The sequence below is a fragment of the Aspergillus foveolatus genome (genome assembly GCF_047715535.1).
Source record: "Aspergillus foveolatus strain CBS 279.81 unplaced genomic scaffold BDW70scaffold_69, whole genome shotgun sequence".
NCBI classification, from domain to species: domain Eukaryota; kingdom Fungi; phylum Ascomycota; class Eurotiomycetes; order Eurotiales; family Aspergillaceae; genus Aspergillus; species Aspergillus foveolatus.
This window is the reverse complement of record NW_027396133.1, coordinates 111,501-129,834: the sequence shown is the minus strand read 5'-3', so window position 1 is coordinate 129,834 and position 18,334 is coordinate 111,501. Positions and strand designations below refer to the sequence as shown.

General features: G+C 49.7%; 4 protein-coding genes across 4 annotated transcripts; 2 read left to right on the top strand and 2 right to left on the bottom strand.

Moving 5' to 3' along the window:
• Positions 1–2,344: 2,344 nt before the first annotated feature.
• Positions 2,345–4,497, top strand: BDW70DRAFT_171192 (ASST-domain-containing protein; the record flags this gene model as incomplete). Its single annotated transcript, XM_073743156.1, has 2 exons — positions 2,345–3,112; positions 3,181–4,497. The coding sequence occupies 2 exons, from the start codon at positions 2,345–2,347 to the stop codon at positions 4,495–4,497; spliced, it is 2,085 nt and encodes a 694-aa protein (XP_073592401.1).
• A 3,716-nt stretch (positions 4,498–8,213) lies between these two features.
• Positions 8,214–9,059, bottom strand: BDW70DRAFT_153250 (uncharacterized protein; the record flags this gene model as incomplete). The annotated part of the gene is made up of 2 exons (XM_073739596.1): positions 8,214–8,846; positions 8,883–9,059. The coding sequence occupies 2 exons, from the start codon at positions 9,057–9,059 to the stop codon at positions 8,214–8,216; spliced, it is 810 nt and encodes a 269-aa protein (XP_073592400.1).
• A 2,069-nt stretch (positions 9,060–11,128) lies between these two features.
• On the bottom strand, positions 11,129–12,345 carry BDW70DRAFT_171191 (starch binding domain-containing protein; the record flags this gene model as incomplete). Its single annotated transcript, XM_073743155.1, has 2 exons — positions 11,129–12,184; positions 12,244–12,345. 2 exons carry the CDS (start codon positions 12,343–12,345, stop codon positions 11,129–11,131), a joined length of 1,158 nt encoding a protein of 385 aa, XP_073592399.1.
• Positions 12,346–14,895: 2,550 nt separating this feature from the next.
• BDW70DRAFT_171190 (glycosyltransferase) lies at positions 14,896–16,298 on the top strand (the record flags this gene model as incomplete). Its single annotated transcript, XM_073743154.1, has 5 exons — positions 14,896–15,012; positions 15,100–15,423; positions 15,469–15,839; positions 15,876–16,036; positions 16,276–16,298. 5 exons carry the CDS (start codon positions 14,896–14,898, stop codon positions 16,296–16,298), a joined length of 996 nt encoding a protein of 331 aa, XP_073592398.1.
• Positions 16,299–18,334: the final 2,036 nt, after the last annotated feature.

The following is an 18,334-nucleotide window of genomic DNA, read 5'->3' as shown; positions in this document are numbered from 1 at the left end:
ATCCTTAGTAGGCTACGTTGGTGTAGTTGATACAGTTTCCTCCTGCCCTTTCCCCTTTGAGCATATTCCACAACATATGGAAATGTTGGTTTGCTCTTGTCTATTCATTGGACACGAGTCCGGCCCCGCCGCTAAACCTTTTTCAGTGTAAAGCAACTGAAAATCTATTTATATCAAAGCTGAATATCAAGATGCATATACCCTCCATCAGGAACCAATTTACCAGGCTAAGGCTGCTGACATGCTTAGATATTGAGAACATGGGTTTTCTTTTTCAGTTTAGGTAACTGTAGTACACACAAGCCACTTTTAATATCCATCAGAGCATTATTTCGACCTTCCAAACCGCGCAAGCAGCTAATTATGTTTGCGGTACTGAATGATTGTGCACGACGCTTTGGAGATTGACATTGAAGCGGTCGGATTTAGGTAAATCAAATTTTGTTAGGCATGATCCTCAGCTCGGCGTGACTGTCGTTGTTTGCTGGGTGTTGTGGCAAGGCAACATCCGCTAGAATGGGATCACGGACATGTATGCTGTTGTAACGGCTTTTTGGTATGGCTTTTTGGTCTGTCTATTTTCCTTTTAGACAGTCCTGGACCATGCCGGTTACGTAGGCGAGCACTTGGCGGGTGCAGCAATCTTGTAGAGCGGACTTAAGACTCTAGCTGTTTTTGTGCATTGGGTACTCTGGAATGAATAACGATGGAGGCATGGATATGGGACGGGGAAGTAAGGTAACATAGACAGGACAGGGCAAGAGTAGGGTACGATTAGACTTTTCTGGAGTATATCAGAAGAAAAAACGCGTTCATCATTTAGAATTGTATCTTGGAGGGGAGTCTGATGACCGTAAAAAATATAAATCACTGTTAATACCGTATACTTGGGGAATGATGGGCTTCGAGACAAGCCTTCGGCATCAAGTACCGGGTGGATGTGATAAGCTCGCCCGCCAATTACATTGTTATCCTCAATTCTAGGGCAAGTCTCCTAGCAATCCCAATCTGTCGCTTCCCGGGGCGAATTAAGAAAAGAGGAAGCCCGAGGAGCCGGTTCAACACCAGCTGTCGGAAATCGCTCACCCGCCAAGGGCTACGTCCCTAGTCACGCATCTCGATGTTAAGACATCGTCAAGTTCCCTTTGGAAGGTTGACAGTGAAGTAGACACATACTCCACGGCCATCCCAACTACTAATGGCCCGGGAGACACGAGGAGGCTGAATATAAGTATGAAAGTCATCAAGATAATAATCGCGCAAGCCTGTGATACAATACAAGTCGTCACCTAGATTTGCAATACCAAGTCCATCCAACATCTGTCCATACCATTGCCTTACCGGGTTGGGATTCCAGTGGTTGCCCCTATATCGGTCATCCCTACCCTGTCACCCCGCAGTATAATGCCGCAAAGTTACGGGCAGTTGCATTATCCCCACTATGGAACTGCAACTAACAGCTATGAGGGGTCTCTGCTCTCAGCTGCAATGGTAAGGTGAGATAGCTACATGACTTTTCCGTTGTTGACGGCGTCACTGATGGATAGAGCAGCCGACAATGCGCCGCCTGTTATCTGGTGAGACAACTACAAGAAATCAACCCCGGAATTTACGGGACCGTTGCCCTAGCTCCCCGAGCTCTCTCAGTTCTGACAACCTCGTAAGCCAAGGTGCCTGACCTGCCCTGACTGGCGGACTCGTTTCGCTCTCTGACGGCCTTATAGGATTTTAGGTACATAGATAAGCCACACCACCGTTCTTTTCCCTCCGGCTTCCAGCCCCAGTTCTTCTGACTTGGTCAATTCAAACCTTGAACCTGGAGAGACTCGAGTGATTAAGGTCGCTCGAGTATCTCAGTTTTCTGCCTTGGTGCATTGCGAATCGGCCACGGTGCCCAGCGGTCAGCCGCGAGACGATGCTTCCCCAGCTCTTGACGAGGTCATCTTCTCCCCTCCTGTTCTGCTGTTCCACTCGAAAGGCAAGGTCGAAGAACTACTTTGTAGGGCTAGATACGTGGGGCGGGATCCAGTCTACTACTTACGTATTTCCATGACGACGCGCGGCAATATAGTGCCAACAACTCCCCACTTTGAGAGAAAATCAATAGATCATTCGTTGATCCACTACACAAGCACTCGAGCTTAGATACGGAGTATGTGTTTTTATTTCCGACTGCTCCCACGAAACGGAGACATACGCAACTGATGTCGTCCGGCTCCCAGGCGTGCGCACCAAACCGAGAGAGCCGAACCTTGCCCTCCCCAATATTAATGATCTAGTCTCTCTCTGCGTTTCGTTTTCCAGACAGCGATGCAGCAGCCCTGGCGACAATTCATCCCTGAAAATGGCCCGTCGGTTCTTCTGGGGATGCTGGAGTGCCCTAGTATTCGCGCAGCTGCAGGTAGCGGGAGTGGCAGGGGACTCCGTCTCGACCAACTATCAACGATACAATGACGGCGAACTCGGGCATCGCCCACATCTCGAGTTCCAGTCAAGCAGCGAATATGCGCCGCTCCTCCATGTCAACGTCTGGAACCCCGATGCGATCTCGCCCGCAGGCTCACACATCTTCCTCCGGCACGACGGTAACGAGTCCTCGCCGCTCTCGTCGCCGCTGATTCTAGCCGCGCACGACCTCAGCGCAGTCTATATAAACCGGACATTCAACAACGTCTTCGGCACGCGAATCCAGGAGAATTTCGGCAGGAAGTACCTGACCTTCTGGGCGGGCGACAAGGGCGACGGGATAGGCGATGGGTATGGTCTTGCGTACGACGAGACCTACCGTCTAGTCTACAAGGTGTCGGCGCAGAATATCAACGTCCATGCCGATCTGCATGAGTTTGCGTTTACAGGGACCGGAACGGCGCTGGTGACGGGTGTCAACCACATCCGGGTGCGTGGGAATGTCTTGAGCGAGAAGTATGGATGGCACTATGTGCTGCCGGATGAGCTAGAGCTCGATATCCTGGACGCCGTCTTTCAGGAAGTCAATCTCGAGACGAATGAGGTGCTCTTCGATTGGCGGGCGCTGGATCACATCAATCCTCTAGACTCGTTTGAGCCCATGGGGAGTGGATGGGATGCGTATCATATCAATAGTATTGAAAAGGTATCTATCCACCCTAATCTCTCGCCTTTTCTCTTTAAAAGGAAAAGAACGAAGCCTGACAATGCCAGACTCAAGCAGGCAACTATCTCATCTCCGTCCGCCATACGCATTCAATCTACCTGATTGACGGGCAAACCGGCTCCATTATCTGGACCCTGGGCGGCCACCACAACGACTTCATCGAAGAGCCCACGGTTGCTCCTGGGCAACCCCTACTCACATTTGCCTGGCAGCACCACGCCCGCTTTGTCCCCGGCACGAATGAGTCACAGCTGACCCTTTTCGACAATCACGTCAAGGTTACGACCCACGGCGAGTGCAGAACCAACTGTTCGCGCGGCCTGCACATTGCCATCAACACCACCGCGACGCCGCCCACTGCGCAGCTCCTGCAGCAGTTCCTCCACCCGACAAACTTGCAAGCGCAGAGCCAGGGCAGCGTGCAGCCTCTGGCACCGTCAGACAGCGACCTAGGAAGCGTTTTCATCGGCTGGGGCAGGTGTCCGACATTTACGGAGCACAACTCCGCCGGCGAGACAGTGCTGGACGTGCAGTTCTCCCCATGGCATAGCTATGATATACCAGATGCATTGGACAACTACCGCGCGTATAAGATGGACTGGGTGGCTACTCCGTGGTGGAATCCGGCCATCGCCGTGAGGCAGGACGCTAACGGGACACTGGTGGTCTATGCCAGCTGGAACGGCGCGACGGAGGTGGCGAGCTGGGCGATTCGCGGCGCAAACCATAGCGAAGGGGATAACGCCAACGGGCTTGTGCTAGCAACTTCACAACGGACGGGGTTCGAAACCAGGTTGAAGATCGCGGAGAACGAGGCCCACTACCGCTATCTCTGGGCCGAAGCATTGGATGCTCAGGGAAACATCCTCCGGTCCAGCGATGTCGTGGATTTGACCGTCACCGAGATCCCTAGAGACTGTTACTCGTCGACGTTCTACAAGGAGCTGGGCCTTGAATCGTTGTCATCTCTCCAGTCCGTCTCGAGTAACGGGACCCAGGCGACGGAGCCTGCTGCCACGGCCGCTGATAGTGTTGACACCTCCCCTTCTCCTAATTCTTCGTCTCCTGTCCATACTCGCGGTCTATCAACAAAAGCATTAGCGTTTCTGGGCACCGGAATAGGCGTTTTGGCGCTGACGCTTGTTGCTATAGAGGTGGTTATTATTCGTCGGCGGCAGAGGAAGGACTACAACAGCTTAAACTTGAAAGAATCTGACTTTGAACTAGACCTTGACAGCGATGACGGCGAGGAAGAGGTTGATGCTCAGAGACACGATGGCGAGGTTGATGAGGACTCCGAGCAATCAGAGATGGCCGGGGGCAAGGACGAAGACATACATGCCCTCCTTCCTAAGCCCGGATGATTAGGTAGCTCTGTACGTTGTAACCAGCAACAGTAGCTAGCCGTGGTTCAGGAATTCAGTGTACCCTGCGCAGAACTACTGCCACTAGTTGTAGAAGTACTAGGTCTTGATGAGCGCGTTGCCCAAGCACCACGGGTTAGGATTTGGTTTTCTTTATCATCTGAGCCATTCAGATATATCTATTGTTATATGAAACTCCGCTGTGTTAAGATGACATTGGCTCCAAATTCACGGGTCGTCCCATGAATCAATAATACAATGCATGTTCAAATCAAACCATATACCAATCAAACGAGGTAGGCGTCCAAAATGACTAGCTAAATATAAATCTGTGCTAATAATCATAAACATGACGGGAACACGTCGTGATAATTAGAAAGATGGAACGAGTGCCATAAGGTCCGGTTCGATGCAGAGAATACAAAAACAGTCCTGTCCCCCTGAGCACGGCCGAGGAGTAGGTGACAGAGTGCAGCGGACCTGAATGCTGCCCTGCGGTTGTTGCTGCGGCGCATTTTAGACGTGAAACGCATGGATGTCATGACACAGGCAGAGTTGTAGTACTCCTGGTGTTTAAATCTGCTGAATGCGTCAGTTGACTTGGGATGATGCCGACTTTGACTAGCAACGGTGTTGCATTGGCGGCTATTCCTGTCTGGCTGAATTCACGAAGTCCATAACAGGCAATGAGAGCGTCAAATAAAGTTAAAGTAGAAGCAAAGGCTAACAAGTGACCCAGACACTCTCCCCATCGTGACCTCGGAAAGGATTCAGATTTCATTGATTCTAGACCGTGCCAGCCGTCGTACTTTCCTTCAACCAGCGGTAGCAGAACCGAGCCGCTACATACCGTGTCGACTCGGTGCCCTTTACAGAGGAGACGACGCAATTCTCCTTCAACATAAAGGATGCTCTCCCGTGAGTATCCCTGCACATTGCGGCTCCCATGACTGCAACCCACACATTCGCTCCCGGACTGTGTTTCAGCCAGGTTCCTCGGTCAGTGGTGTCGATTGCCTCCTCTAGTTCTTCGAGGAGTCGGTCTAGTTGCTGCTCTGACCTGGGCAATCGGTCATCTAGTACGTATGCTAGGATCCTTCCGGAGATGGAGCAGGCTCTCAATAGGGCGAGCTCTCTCTTTCATAGCTCAGATACCTGCTCCAACGAAGCAGGATCTGGTTCGGAACTTAATCCGTCTAACAAGGCATTTATGCATGAATTGCCCCGGGCATGCGGCCAAGGCACTCTTTCAGTGCAAACCTCTCGAACTAACTGTTGAATATACTGAAACAGATTGAGCAAGAGGTGCCTGAGTTGCTCGTCGGGAGAATTGTTGGAATCATCCAGAACCAACCAAATGAAGGTATGAGGACCGAGCGGTGCTTCCCTTCCCGTTTGGAGATGGGAAATGGCTCGAGCTGATCATAGGCAATGGTAAGGAAGGAGAGGCTCCTGTGGGCGTACAAAGAAATTCTACATTAGCTCAAACTGCTCAAGAGATGGGCAGCAGGTTACCTACCCCTGGATGATGGGCCAGGAACCCGTCGAAACCAAGTTTATCCAGCCCGACCCGGGCAGCAATGAGCTGAATTAGGCCCTGGCGGTGCACCTCTACCGAGTCTTGATCAAACTGGAGTGACTAGAATTGGGTGGAGGATTGGATTGGGTTGAGAATTGACATGAAGTGTCCAGGAGTACATACGCTGTGTATTGCCAATAGGAGGACAGACGCTATTGTGGCATCATCTGGGCGATTCAGATCGGCCATGGCCAGCCTAGACCTTATAAGCCTAATGGCATTGAATTGATGATATAAAGTCGCGTAGCTTGATTGCTCATCGCCGGCTAGCGCGTCCAATTGGACGGCAGCTGAGAACAAGGTGGCATGCAGCAAGGATGTTTTACCGAGCGAAGGCCGCCAGATGCCAGTTCGGTCTCTTGGCGATGGCGTTCAGCAGCTTTAACATGGCTAATTCTTATGAAATTGGCATCAGGCCGTCTCGGCAATTATTGCATGTGGCAAACTGATACGTGTACACACATCATTGACGGGACTATCCTGAGCACCAGAAACTTTAAGGGCTCGGCTGTCTTTCATGAATAGTCTCGATAGCCTCCGACATCGTTAAAGGCGCTGAATGGAAGGACGAAATGGATAAAGACTGTAATGAGCACTGGAGGCTCGACTGGGTTGGACAAGGTAGCCAGTTTGAGTAGGCACAGGTAGACACCTGCGGGAGAGGACTAGTAATTATAAGTTAGTTGAAGAGAGGACCTGCAATCTGGAAGGGTAAATAGACCAAGCAGACTGAGCATAATGTACAGGTGACTGTTTGCTGATTTCATAGACTTTGAGCTAACGGTCGTTGATCGTGAATTCGGCGAATTATTCAATTTGAGTCTGGCCACCGAGAACAACGTTCCACTTGACCTGGACAGGCTTGTGGAGGTTCACGACAATCACGTTCACTGTACGCACTAAAGAAGTGCAGTTGCCATCCCAAGTACCGGCCAAGAAAGGACGGCTGATCTACAGGTTAGTCACAGGTCTTCCGTTCAAGTGCAATCTCTGATATGCTCTGGACTTGAGAGAACATCTTTGTTTCAAACTGACACGGTATGTAGTAATCACCAGCAAAAGCTACTGCCTCGCCCAACCGGTTATCGTCCTAGTGGAATTGACTCATCCCGTTCGAGCTGCGTGACCTGGTTAGGCGACGCAAGAACGGGTCCCGCGGACAGTGCCCACAGCGACACAATGCGCTGAACGGAGTGGACTACACAGGTATTGTTTTCAGAATAAAGGAACAAGATACTGCAGCAGTCAAAGAGCCCGCTTGTTGGCACGGCGCACCATTGGCGGCATGCAGAAGAGTATTTGGCATTATGGGATGTCCCAGGACAAACGGTATCCCGGTAGAGGATATGCTGTGACTGAGAGACCTCTGGGACCTTTATTTCAGGGTTAATAAAAGTGTGGTCCGGGTAATGGAGATAAGATGCGGATCAGTACCATAGAAGATTTCGGTCCGGGAGGGGTGGGGGGTTGGCCCGGACAATGACGAGTCTGAAGTGCCCGGGGGGAGTTCGGCTGATAATGGGGAAAAGCCGGACGCGCCGCCGGATGAAAATACAAGAGACTGGGGCTCTGTAGATAAAGTGGGATTAATAGATGAAGATGGCGAGAATATTGAAAAGGTTGAAGGGAGGATGAAGAGGAAGAAGGCGATGGAATGTTGGGAAAACGGTGTGTCCCTACCGGCACATGGCAGCAATCGAAGCCTGTGCCCTCTAACTACAGAAACTGGTGCTGAGAATACGGTCCAGGCGCAAGTTGAAACCAGAAGGACGAGGCCTTTACTCTCCATGAGTCTACGTCCTTCACCCGGAACTCATAGTGGCTAGGCCTCTAACTTTGTCCTTCGATTACCCTTTAATAATCTTTTCCCAGAAGTGATGTGAAGAGCCTTAAAACCTTAATACCTTGCTCAGTGAACAGCGACTATCTGCTTAAAGTAAAAAGTTCTGGACCACCTGAATTCTATGGCTCAGGAGGTAGTCTGTACTCCAAGCCCATGTCTCTAAATGGAGGATTCGACCCAAGGCAAAAATGCTGCAAGAAGTATCCTCAAGCCGGGTATTAGTAGGGGCAAAGCGAAAGAAGCACACCGTTACAACAGAATGCAAGCATACCATTACCGACTCTGGCTTATCTCCTAGAAGCCTTGCACGTCCCAGACATCTTCTGCCAGCGACTGTAGCTTCTCTTCGCCAATCTTCACATGATGTTCTTTTGGGATACTTGGCGGTCTTAAGAAAAGCTTTTGGAAGCTAATCCGGAGTGGAGACTCGGAGACGGTGATGTTATTGCCTGTTCTAGAAATGGTGATGCGTTGCTCGAGGTTCTTGCGGCCATTATTATTTGATTCCCATTTCTCAATGGTAATTTTGGGCGCATTTTGGTCAATTTGGATGGTAAAGACAATCTTTACATCACCTTCTGAGGCTCGCAGCCAATAGCGCACATACGCCTGTAGCTTCGCCTTGGTTTCAGAAAACGCAACTTCCAGAACGGCACTGGGCCAATCTTGTGACCGGCCAGTCTTACGGGGAAGGTGTTTTGTTTTCCAAGCCTTATCAGGCTCCTTGCTGCCAATTGTTGTAATATGGGTAGCACCCCCGGAAAGACGTAGGGCGTGAGCCATTCCAACAGGCCCAATGGCCTCGAGTAGAAGAAAGTTGAATGTCTCGGCTGCAGACTCATGGGCAGCAGATTTCACTATCCTAACAAGCAGGAGCTCGAGTTCGGCATCATAAGAGGACCAGAATGAAAATGGGCCAAATTCAGGCTCAAAAAAATTTTTTGCGAATGTTTATTTGTTAACACCTGTCACAAGAAACCATTCTCGAGTATCAGTCTCGAAAGCATCCTTGAAATCTATAAGGAACTGATCCTCGCCGCGATATCGGTAGTGTCGAATGACGGAAGGTGTCAGATAGCCTAGGAAGCCACGACCGGGATCATTGATTATGGTTTCGGTGTCTGCCTCGTTGACTGACATGTTGGCAGGAGAAGCTAATAGAACAGTCAGGTTGTCAGGTTATAGTTGAATCTCTGCAAATGCTATGTTATTTTGTGCCCTAAGTCTGCAGAAAACACGAGGGCTGAATATGTGAATGACATCAGCATTACGTTGGGAAGCTTGTATACTTTGGGGGACAGGCCCTATTGTGTAACAAACTTCGTCCTAAAGTAAGAACATCTCTAGCATTTTCTGAGCCGAATTGCTGGTAATTATCGTTTTAGCTTCATATATCCCGGAGCGCTCGCCAAAAATCCACTGCCGCACCTCGGCTACGGGCATACTGTCTACTGAAGAGCCCTCTTCTTCCCAGGGTCTAATAGCCTTTTAGTATTGAGAATTAGCTGTTCTACTCTTAAGGTTTGACCAGCTAACGTTAATTTGGGGACAACTACATCCAGTTACAGACAGTCAAGGTGCCGGTATATCCCAGGTTAGGCTTAGGGAAGGCCCCTTTTCTTCAGCCCTGCTAGTGCTATGCCGCATTCTAGCGCTACATCCTATACAACCTCAAGAGGCTCTATATATGGACGACATTCCTGAGGCTGAAAGTTGAATTGTAGCTTTTCGGTTGACAATGGCCCTGCTAATTTCAAAAATCTTCAGACCGTGTTGAGAGTCCGGGGTATCCTTGCTGTTCTGTCTTATCCCTTATATACATTACAAAGCCTCCTAGATCAGGTAAGTCCCTTATTGTTTTGAATGGTTGCCTTTGCAGATCCAGCTGATGAAGTCACGAAGTCTCCCGATAACATCTCTCATCTGTTCTTGTACGGAACCTCGTTTCGGCAGAGTTAGACCATCTTATGAAAGGAAAAAGCTACGCGTTGTCGGATTAACTGCAGCTGTGAGAATATATCTTATTGTAGTTAGTTTTTCTCCTACTCAATCCATATCCACTGGAGTATCTAAGGCTAACAATTGAAAGCAGTTTCCTCTTACAGGGTCACCCGGCTCTCCAGCCTGTGTTGTTGCCGGAAACGTATATTAATGCTGGGCTGGCTGTGTACTTTCTGAATTAGGCCTGCCTTCATGGTCAAATGACGCTTCTGCGGTTTGTGAAGAAGCCGAGACACCAAGGTATAAGCCTCTCAACAATCTCATCCTCTGCATCTTCTGCTTAGGAACCTGGAAGCTACATATTGCCACCGGTGAGGGCAGGGTGAGAGGGGGGTATCCAGCGGCTCAACGTGCGTACATCGACCCGTTCTTGGGATCCAAAATTGACCCAAGAGGGTAACATCTGCGAAGCTCAACGGTCTATGAGTCCAAGCATTCCACCAAGTACCATGATCCCATCCATAATAGACGGCCATGTGGCTGGCCACTCATCCGTCCCCTGTACGGCCTCCGCGCCCAAACGAGTTGACTCCGATCCCAGACTTCTCCACATCCTCTCGACTGTCAGTTCCGGGCTGAACCGAGCCTCTGTATGGCAGCCCTAGCTCAGCCTAGGCCCAGCCTAGGGCAGGCTCCGATGGCTTGTCCCCGCCACGAATCGCAAAGTCTTGGCTTTTTCAGCCTAACGCAGACAGACACCGCCGCTCAAGCCGTGCTTGAACTCAGTGGATCACAGACTATTGAGGTTCCTGCCTCTTCTGTCTCTTTTAGTGGCTGAAAGCGTATCTTGAACAAGAAGATTTCGACAGCTGGATCATAGGTCACTAAGTATTTTTGTCGAAAATCGCAGCGACCTGAGCTTGCCCAGGCCCGGGAATATTGCCACCATCATAGTTTGCTGCTATTCGCTTGCTTTTTTGCCCGCTCTTGATTTACAGGCCTAGGGGGTGTTCCGGATACAAGCAGACAGAGCTAATCAGTGCTGACATAGCGAGATGCGGGAATGTATGGTGCACTGACATGTGGTATTCTCCTTGGCTCACAGCAAGCGCTCTGGAGCCATGACACAGCGAGCTGAAAACCAGGGACAAGGTCTAGAATGAATATGATAGGAGATGCGGAACTTGGCCGCGTAATATGTGTTCATTGTTGCTCAGATCTCTAAAAGCTACTCCTCAGCTCTCACTCCACAGGAACTCATCAATAGGCTACCGCCATGTACCACTCTCTGTAGCAGTTGTCCCCGAACAGCCAGTCGGCACAGTGTAGCTCCTGTTCGGATCACTCTCCCAGACAATACTTCCATCTGACTCTTTCTTGATATACTTGTATTCGAATGTGGCACCGACTGGGAGGTTGACTGTGACGGTCCATAAGGGATTGGACGACGTATACTTGCTGGCAGATAGAGCAACGGCAGAGCTAGTCGACCAGGAACCTAGCTGGCTGATGGAGCCGGCAAGGTACACATTCTCACCATAGGTAGTTGTAACAAGCGCGTTGAACGTCACTGGTATAGAAGTTGCGGACGCGCAGCTGGTGGAAGAAGATGTAGTCGTCGAGGTAGCAGTGGATGTGGTCGAAGTAGAGCTAGGCGACGAACCGCTACCACCCACGATAGCAATATCAGCACAGTGCAGATACACCTGGGCTGTCTGGAACGAATTCCATCTGAACCGGAGAAGGGTATGACTGGATGAGTAATCAGGGATCTTGATCTTCTTGGTCACGGTGTATCCACCGGCGATCGTGGTCGTGCAGGAGTTCAGCGCTGCCCCGTCGACCCCTTGGCATGCGCGATTGCTGTCTGCCTGGAAGGCATTGCAGGTGAACCAGTCGTTTCTGTAACATGGCTCACCTGCACTGCAATCGGGGTTGTAACTGCAGGTCTGTCCGGGGACATCAAGGCAACTGAGTTCACCTTCTAAGAAACAGTCTTCTGCAGCTTGCTTCTCGTCGTTTGTTGGTAGATAGCCAGGGGTCAAGAACAGGTCCACCAAGGTTTGGTTCTGACAGATACCATATGTAAACATTCCACCATGATCCCCATTGTGGTCCACACACCACTGCACTTCAACGACATCCCCAGCAGTATAGGAGACCACCGGCTCGTTTCCCCAGTGATCTCCAGGCTGATTGTAATCTACACTCACCCGAGCGTTGTAACCGCAGGGACCACTCCTACCCACCTGGGCCGCAGTCAGATCAGGCCATGCAGATACCGGCTCTAGGATCGAGCATTCCGGGCAGGTATCTATCCCGGCCTATGGTCACGCACACATCAGAACCTGGCGCATACTAAAACAGACTTGGATCTGCGTACCTCGAACCCCAGACGGGTACGGCTTGCAGGAACAGTCAAATACCCATGACCATACACAGCAGTGACGAGATTGCTTGCCACAAGGGCGACGAGAGACTTCATGGTGAGCTGCTTTGAGAGATTGAAGTGGCCAAAATCTGAGTCTTGTGGTTCTGTTACTTTTTAGAACATCTCATGCAGTATTTATACCTATCCCTACGGGGTCTTGAACATTTGGGGGACGAAAGCGCATAGGGTGTCTCTTCGCAAGGATTTTCTGATTCTTCTAGATTAATCCATCTAGACCAATCTAAAAGTCTAGTTTCTCCGCGTAAAGAAAAAATTCTGCACAGAGGAAGCCACTCGGGGTATGGCGCGCACTCTCAGAAGATGTCGGACCGAGATACTTATGACCTAGCAACAGCGCGCGGGGATTTGTCGGACACACTATAATCTAGGGCAGAAAAACGCGAGACAAGGCGAACCCCGCAATTTGGTCTTAGCGAGTGGTTAGCTGTTGCAGAACCGAGAAGTGAAATAGCGGCGTGCCACGCCCTTGGCTAATATATTATCTCCTGTGCCGTTTGCAGTCACATTGGCTCTGGCTTGGTCCTCCCATCGGCATGAAACCTAATACATGTGATGCATGCAGCTCAATAAACTGCTCTACGCAGAATATTGTCAGCCACCGGGTCTTTTGGCTGTGTTGTGTTGTGTCAACCTGGTTGGACGCCACATCCCTAACGTCGTAGTCAATGAACAGCCGACATACCAGCTCCAGTCATGGCCGTGTTTAATCTCCACTAGCCAGGCAGACAACGTATCCCAAATCTAAGGCCGTAACAGACGCAAGAATCAAAACTCGGCAGTTATTTGCATTGGTGCTGTCTTGATAATATCAGTAGAGTTGCTGATTTTTCTGGACCAGCAGACACCCCTTGCATCTTTCGGTTCTCACAATGGGGATGTAATCAAGTTTTGCGTTTTGGCACGCCTGGTTGAATACGCCACCAAGTAGCAGATACGTGAATATACTCAAAAGGGTTGTGATGTGTGTATTAACTTGTCCATCTCAACCTCATTCCAAGTCCCCAGATCGAAGTATCTTCGCCTGCATTTCTCTGCATCCCTCCACCAGTAGTTAATGAATATAGTTCTTCTTTGGTTATTGATATAAGGAAGTGCGATTCCTTCTAGGAGGGCCACGGGGCCGAATTTCACCCCATGCTGGGGCCGTCTTCCAGTCGAACAGTACCTTATCGCATGCGTCCCCTATTGCACCTTCACTGCACAAGGTCACTAAGAGTGCTAAATTCAAGACAGTGGCGCTGGAGCACTCACCCTCCGAGCTGATTGATCAGCAAGGGCCGCGCTTGATACGTGGTACATCCATCTCGACGAAATCGCGAAAGAATGGGACCCCGTCATGCTTCGAACGTTTTATGGTAATAGGGAAGAGGGGGATAGTAAGTTCACAAAGTATACACAGGCCTCTGAGACTTATCATGCTGTCACAGACTGTCTTGTGCTGAGTAACGCCGAAGACTTTAGCCTTGACTCTGACTGGCGGCGAATCTTCGAGATTCCCAGGAGATCGCTGGCTGTAAGGGCTACCAACCAGATATATAACTTGAGCCGGGCGACACTACTATCCGGCCATTACTACAGACCACTACAATCTGGTGGGCTATCATTGTGGTTGAAAAGACCTTCAGTACAGATGAGCTCTTAATTATCTACCATGATATGTATCAAGATGTCACGGTTGAGGGACGGGTTGAATAAACCAGGGCTATATTGAGGAGATGTTCATGCGATGAGAGGATGGCGGCCGACCGCTTGGATTTGGCATGGAGAATGGCACGGTTGGAGAGAGATACAGGCTATTGAATGAGTCGGGGAGGAGATTTTTTCGTTTGATGGTCTCGAGTGCCAAACTGACGATGCGATACCTTCAGGAAGGGAATGAAAGACCCGCTCTAGTCTTGCAAGGCAGACCTACTGTAGACCACCAGGTCTTCTTGCGGCGGAACTACATACTAGGACAGAGGATATTATACTACCTCCTTCTTAGAATGCGCGTGATTGTTAAATGGCCACGAAGGAGAAGTTACAGGCTTTATCTAGTAGCATACTTTAACTAGAATGCAGCTTCTCTAATATAATATAGCCCCCACTGTAAGTCTTTGAGGTCAGAATATAATTAGACAACCTTTTTTGGTCGCATAAGGAAGGGAATTAGTAGTAAGTAAACTGTAATCCAGCATGGCACAAAGAGTGCAATATTACGAAGAATGGTGATGGTAGCCATTGACTGCGCGATGGCGCCCAGGTGTCGGTCATGCACCGCTAGCTCGTCCAGCGGAAATACCAAAAGCTCCCACTTTCGGTCCTGGCTCTACCAGTACCGCTACCGTGGAGCAGGTCTCGATTCACACTTTACTATGGCAAAATGAGCTTCAGCTGGTAGATCTTGTGCAATTCCACATTGAGCTGGGAAAGTTGAAACCTGATGAGTTGGTAAAACAACGCTAATTGCTGACAGGAAGCCAAACCCCCGGGCTAAAGCCTCAGCTAAGGATCGATACTGACAAGCGCGAACATATAAAAAGCCCACATCCAGACTTGATCAGTATTCCATGTTACCATTTTCCAGACACAGTCGCTGCAAAAATGACTCTCGACAACGTCCAAATTCCCGAAGAATACCGCGATCAGCTCGAGCGATCAGAGCCGCTGGACACCAGAAACAATGAGCAGCTTATCTCCTCCCTCTCCAGCTATCAACCGGTCACGTCGGAGAAAAGCATTTGGGCCTTCTGGCATGCCGGGCTGAGTGCAATGCCCGCTTGGTGCCAGCGCAATGTAGCAGACTAGCAACGCGTCTACGGGCCGTCATGGACGATCCGTGTCCTCGATACCGTCCCTGGCTCGCCCAACCATGCACTCCAATATATTCCTCCTAAACTCCTCTCCGAAACGTTTGTGAACAGTACAATGGACGGCCCGTATACTGGACCGCATAGCGCTGATTTCCTGCGCGGCGCCTGTCTTCTTCTCCACGGCGGGGTGTTCATGGATGTAGGCATTATTCTGACCCGGTCGCTGGACCGGATCTGCTGGGCTCAGCTAGAGGACCCTTGCACGCCTTTCAATGTCTCTGCATCCTGGATGTACGGAACGTCAATGGCGAACCATTTCGTTGCGAGCCGCAAGGGCGACCCTTTCATCCGACGGTGACATGAGCTCTTCCTGTATGTGTGGAAAGACCGCACCAACTTCCAGGGACTCACGCAGCACCCGTTATTTGCGTTTGCCGCGAAGATGGACTTCTCTGCGTCAGCAAAGAGGGGTTTCAAGTGGGAGTTTATTGTTGATCCGGCTACGGTGTTCGACTATATTTCGCAGGTTTTGGCTTGGATTCGGCTGACAATGTTGGAAGACGCGGGAGACGGGTTTAGCTGTGCTGATTATGCGGTCAACAATATCCTCTGGTTCGATGTGCTGCCTGAGAATTGGGGGTTTGAGGAGAAAGTTGGTTTCCGTGGAGAGAATCTGTTTAAGATTATGGCCACACGGACAGATGGCGATCTGGAGAGCGAAGAGTATAAGAAGGCGTACAAGGTTGTCTGACACTTCTTGTCGCAGTGCAGTATGCAGAAGATCACGCATGGGGAGAATTTGACGAAGACGCCGGCGCTAGGTTCATTGTGGGATAGGGAGGAGAATCAGGGCAAGGATATCGAGCCAGGGACTTTTGCTGAGCTGCTCAGATACGGAACAACACATTTAAACAGACGAGAAGTACAATTCGGTATGCGACTGTGGAGAAGCCGAAGGAGACGATGCGGAAGGGCGTTTTTGAGCCCTAAATGAGCTGATCCCTACCTGTCTTGGATAAAAAAAACGGTCCAATGTCCCTTATCACAGTCATGCTTTCTTTCAATAGATTTCTGTGGCTTGTCTCTGAATCAAGGCTCGCAAGCTCATACTATTCATTAAACCGGCCGTGACACATGCGCAATAGTAAAATTGCTGAGTTCTATTTTTTAGGGTCTTACTGCGTTTCGTGCTGATGGAGATATAGTCTTATATATCTAAGAAATTCGTATACTTTTGCTGGTTATAAACTCGTTTTAATATAATCAAGACTTATACCATACCAGAGATACTGATGCTGAATGCGTGAACAGTAGAAAAGGTAATTATGGCTGCAAGAAGTACTATATAGCCATCTTGCCATATCTGCGGCGGTGTCATTCAATGCCGTCAATGAGTTTGCCGCCTGAAACATATTAATAGTGAAGAGGGGAGAGAAAATCTGTTGTCAACAGATGCATGCTTGCGTACTGTTGCAGCTGCTTTTGTCTTCTCTGTAGGGACGTCTGCCTGAGGTTCTAATACAGTCTCCCTTTCAGACTAGTTTCATCTGTAGCAGAACACTTGAAAGAGAACGCACGTCTCGGAGGTTGTCTAGTATAGTTTCTAGGCATAGCCCTGCCTAAGCCATGAGTCTGCTGCAGTGGTCCCGTCCGCAAGTTCGTCAGATCCTAGCCATAGCTGGGACTGGGCCAAGTACCAGAGACCCTACTGGCAGAACAGAGGTATATTTAATAAGTGCATCCCTATGCCCAGTGGTCCTCCTACTTCTCTCATCAAACATCATATCAACATGTTTTCAACTTTCTATAACACCCGGGCTTCTTCTACCGCCAGTCTTTATCTGTTCATCAGAGCCCCAGGCCTCTCTCTCTCTCTATACATAGCCAAACCTGTCTAGTGACTGGTGCAAAGACCGGGATGGGTTAGCACGCCTTGCTGCAATTTCTTAGCGCAGACCTTTGCAACTCAGCTTTGCAATGTCAATGCGGCCAAGGGCGCACTGCATGAGAGACACTGCTTGCATCCCTCGACGGGAAGTTTCAACTCGATCTCTCACTTGGTGGATTTGAACTTGAACAAGCTATTACCTTGCCCTAAATGTAGAAGTATGGGAACTTGACCCTGCCAGTACGACAGCATGATCACATTCGTTCAGCGTCTGAAGAGCTCGACTGTCTAAGTGGGCTTTACCCATCCGCAATGCGGAAATTTCTAGCCCCGGACACGGACGTAATGCGTCGACGGGGCATGAAGAGAGCACCCAGATCGAGCTGGTCAAGCGCCACATTGTCGTCTTTTACCTCTGATACCATCTCTGACTATCATTATCAAACGACGAGCTCCTGCAATGGGTCCTAGCTCATCGTTCATAGGATACTGCTCGAGCATCGTTTCTGCGCGTGGACATACTGTCGTGACAAACTGGCTCATTAGGAATAGGCGATAATGTCTGTGTTGGAATGTGGGAGGTGCTAATACTACCACCATTGCCACTGCTGGCTCCACGCAGACTGGAATTGCAACGCCACCCAACTCAGACCGGGATGATTTCCAACTGCGATGCATTCTACTGTAATGTCTTCAGTGCACAGGCATTGCGGTAAACCGGGATATGAGCGCGGCGAACCGTCTGACCCTGCCGTGGGTAGAGACTGTACGAGTTTGTGGAAGGAGGCATGGCTATGCGTTGGTGTCAAAGCATAGAATAAGCCTGTTCAGTTGTCCTATCAATGCAGATGGTTTCAAATATAGGATGATTCTTTTGCAGAATCCACAATCCATGGTGTATCTTCTACTAATATTGCACGGACAAGGCCTAAGATCTAACGAAGTCATCTCCTTGCGTACTTGGGTACATACTTTAGTACGTATTAAAAGCCCGTATTCTGGCCTGACCAAAGAGAGTAAATTCGCGTATCCGGTGCCGGCGCCTGCTCTACAATGGACCAAACATAAGAATGTTTATGGGCGAGAGTGAAACGACACAAACAGCGCCTGGTATGCAACAAATTACCTAACCCCATTCTATCTTATCTGCACACTTCCAAGGTTAATCCATCCTTCCAAATGCATCCCTAGCCCACAATGCCCATTTCCACGCAAAAGAACCACGGTAAGTGTCCACATGCATACCCAACCCGTACCTAGCTATCTAGCAATCTAAAAAGCCATTATAAACAGATAGTCCGTTAAGCGTGCTCCTGATGAACGCCCAAGAGTATATTCCCTC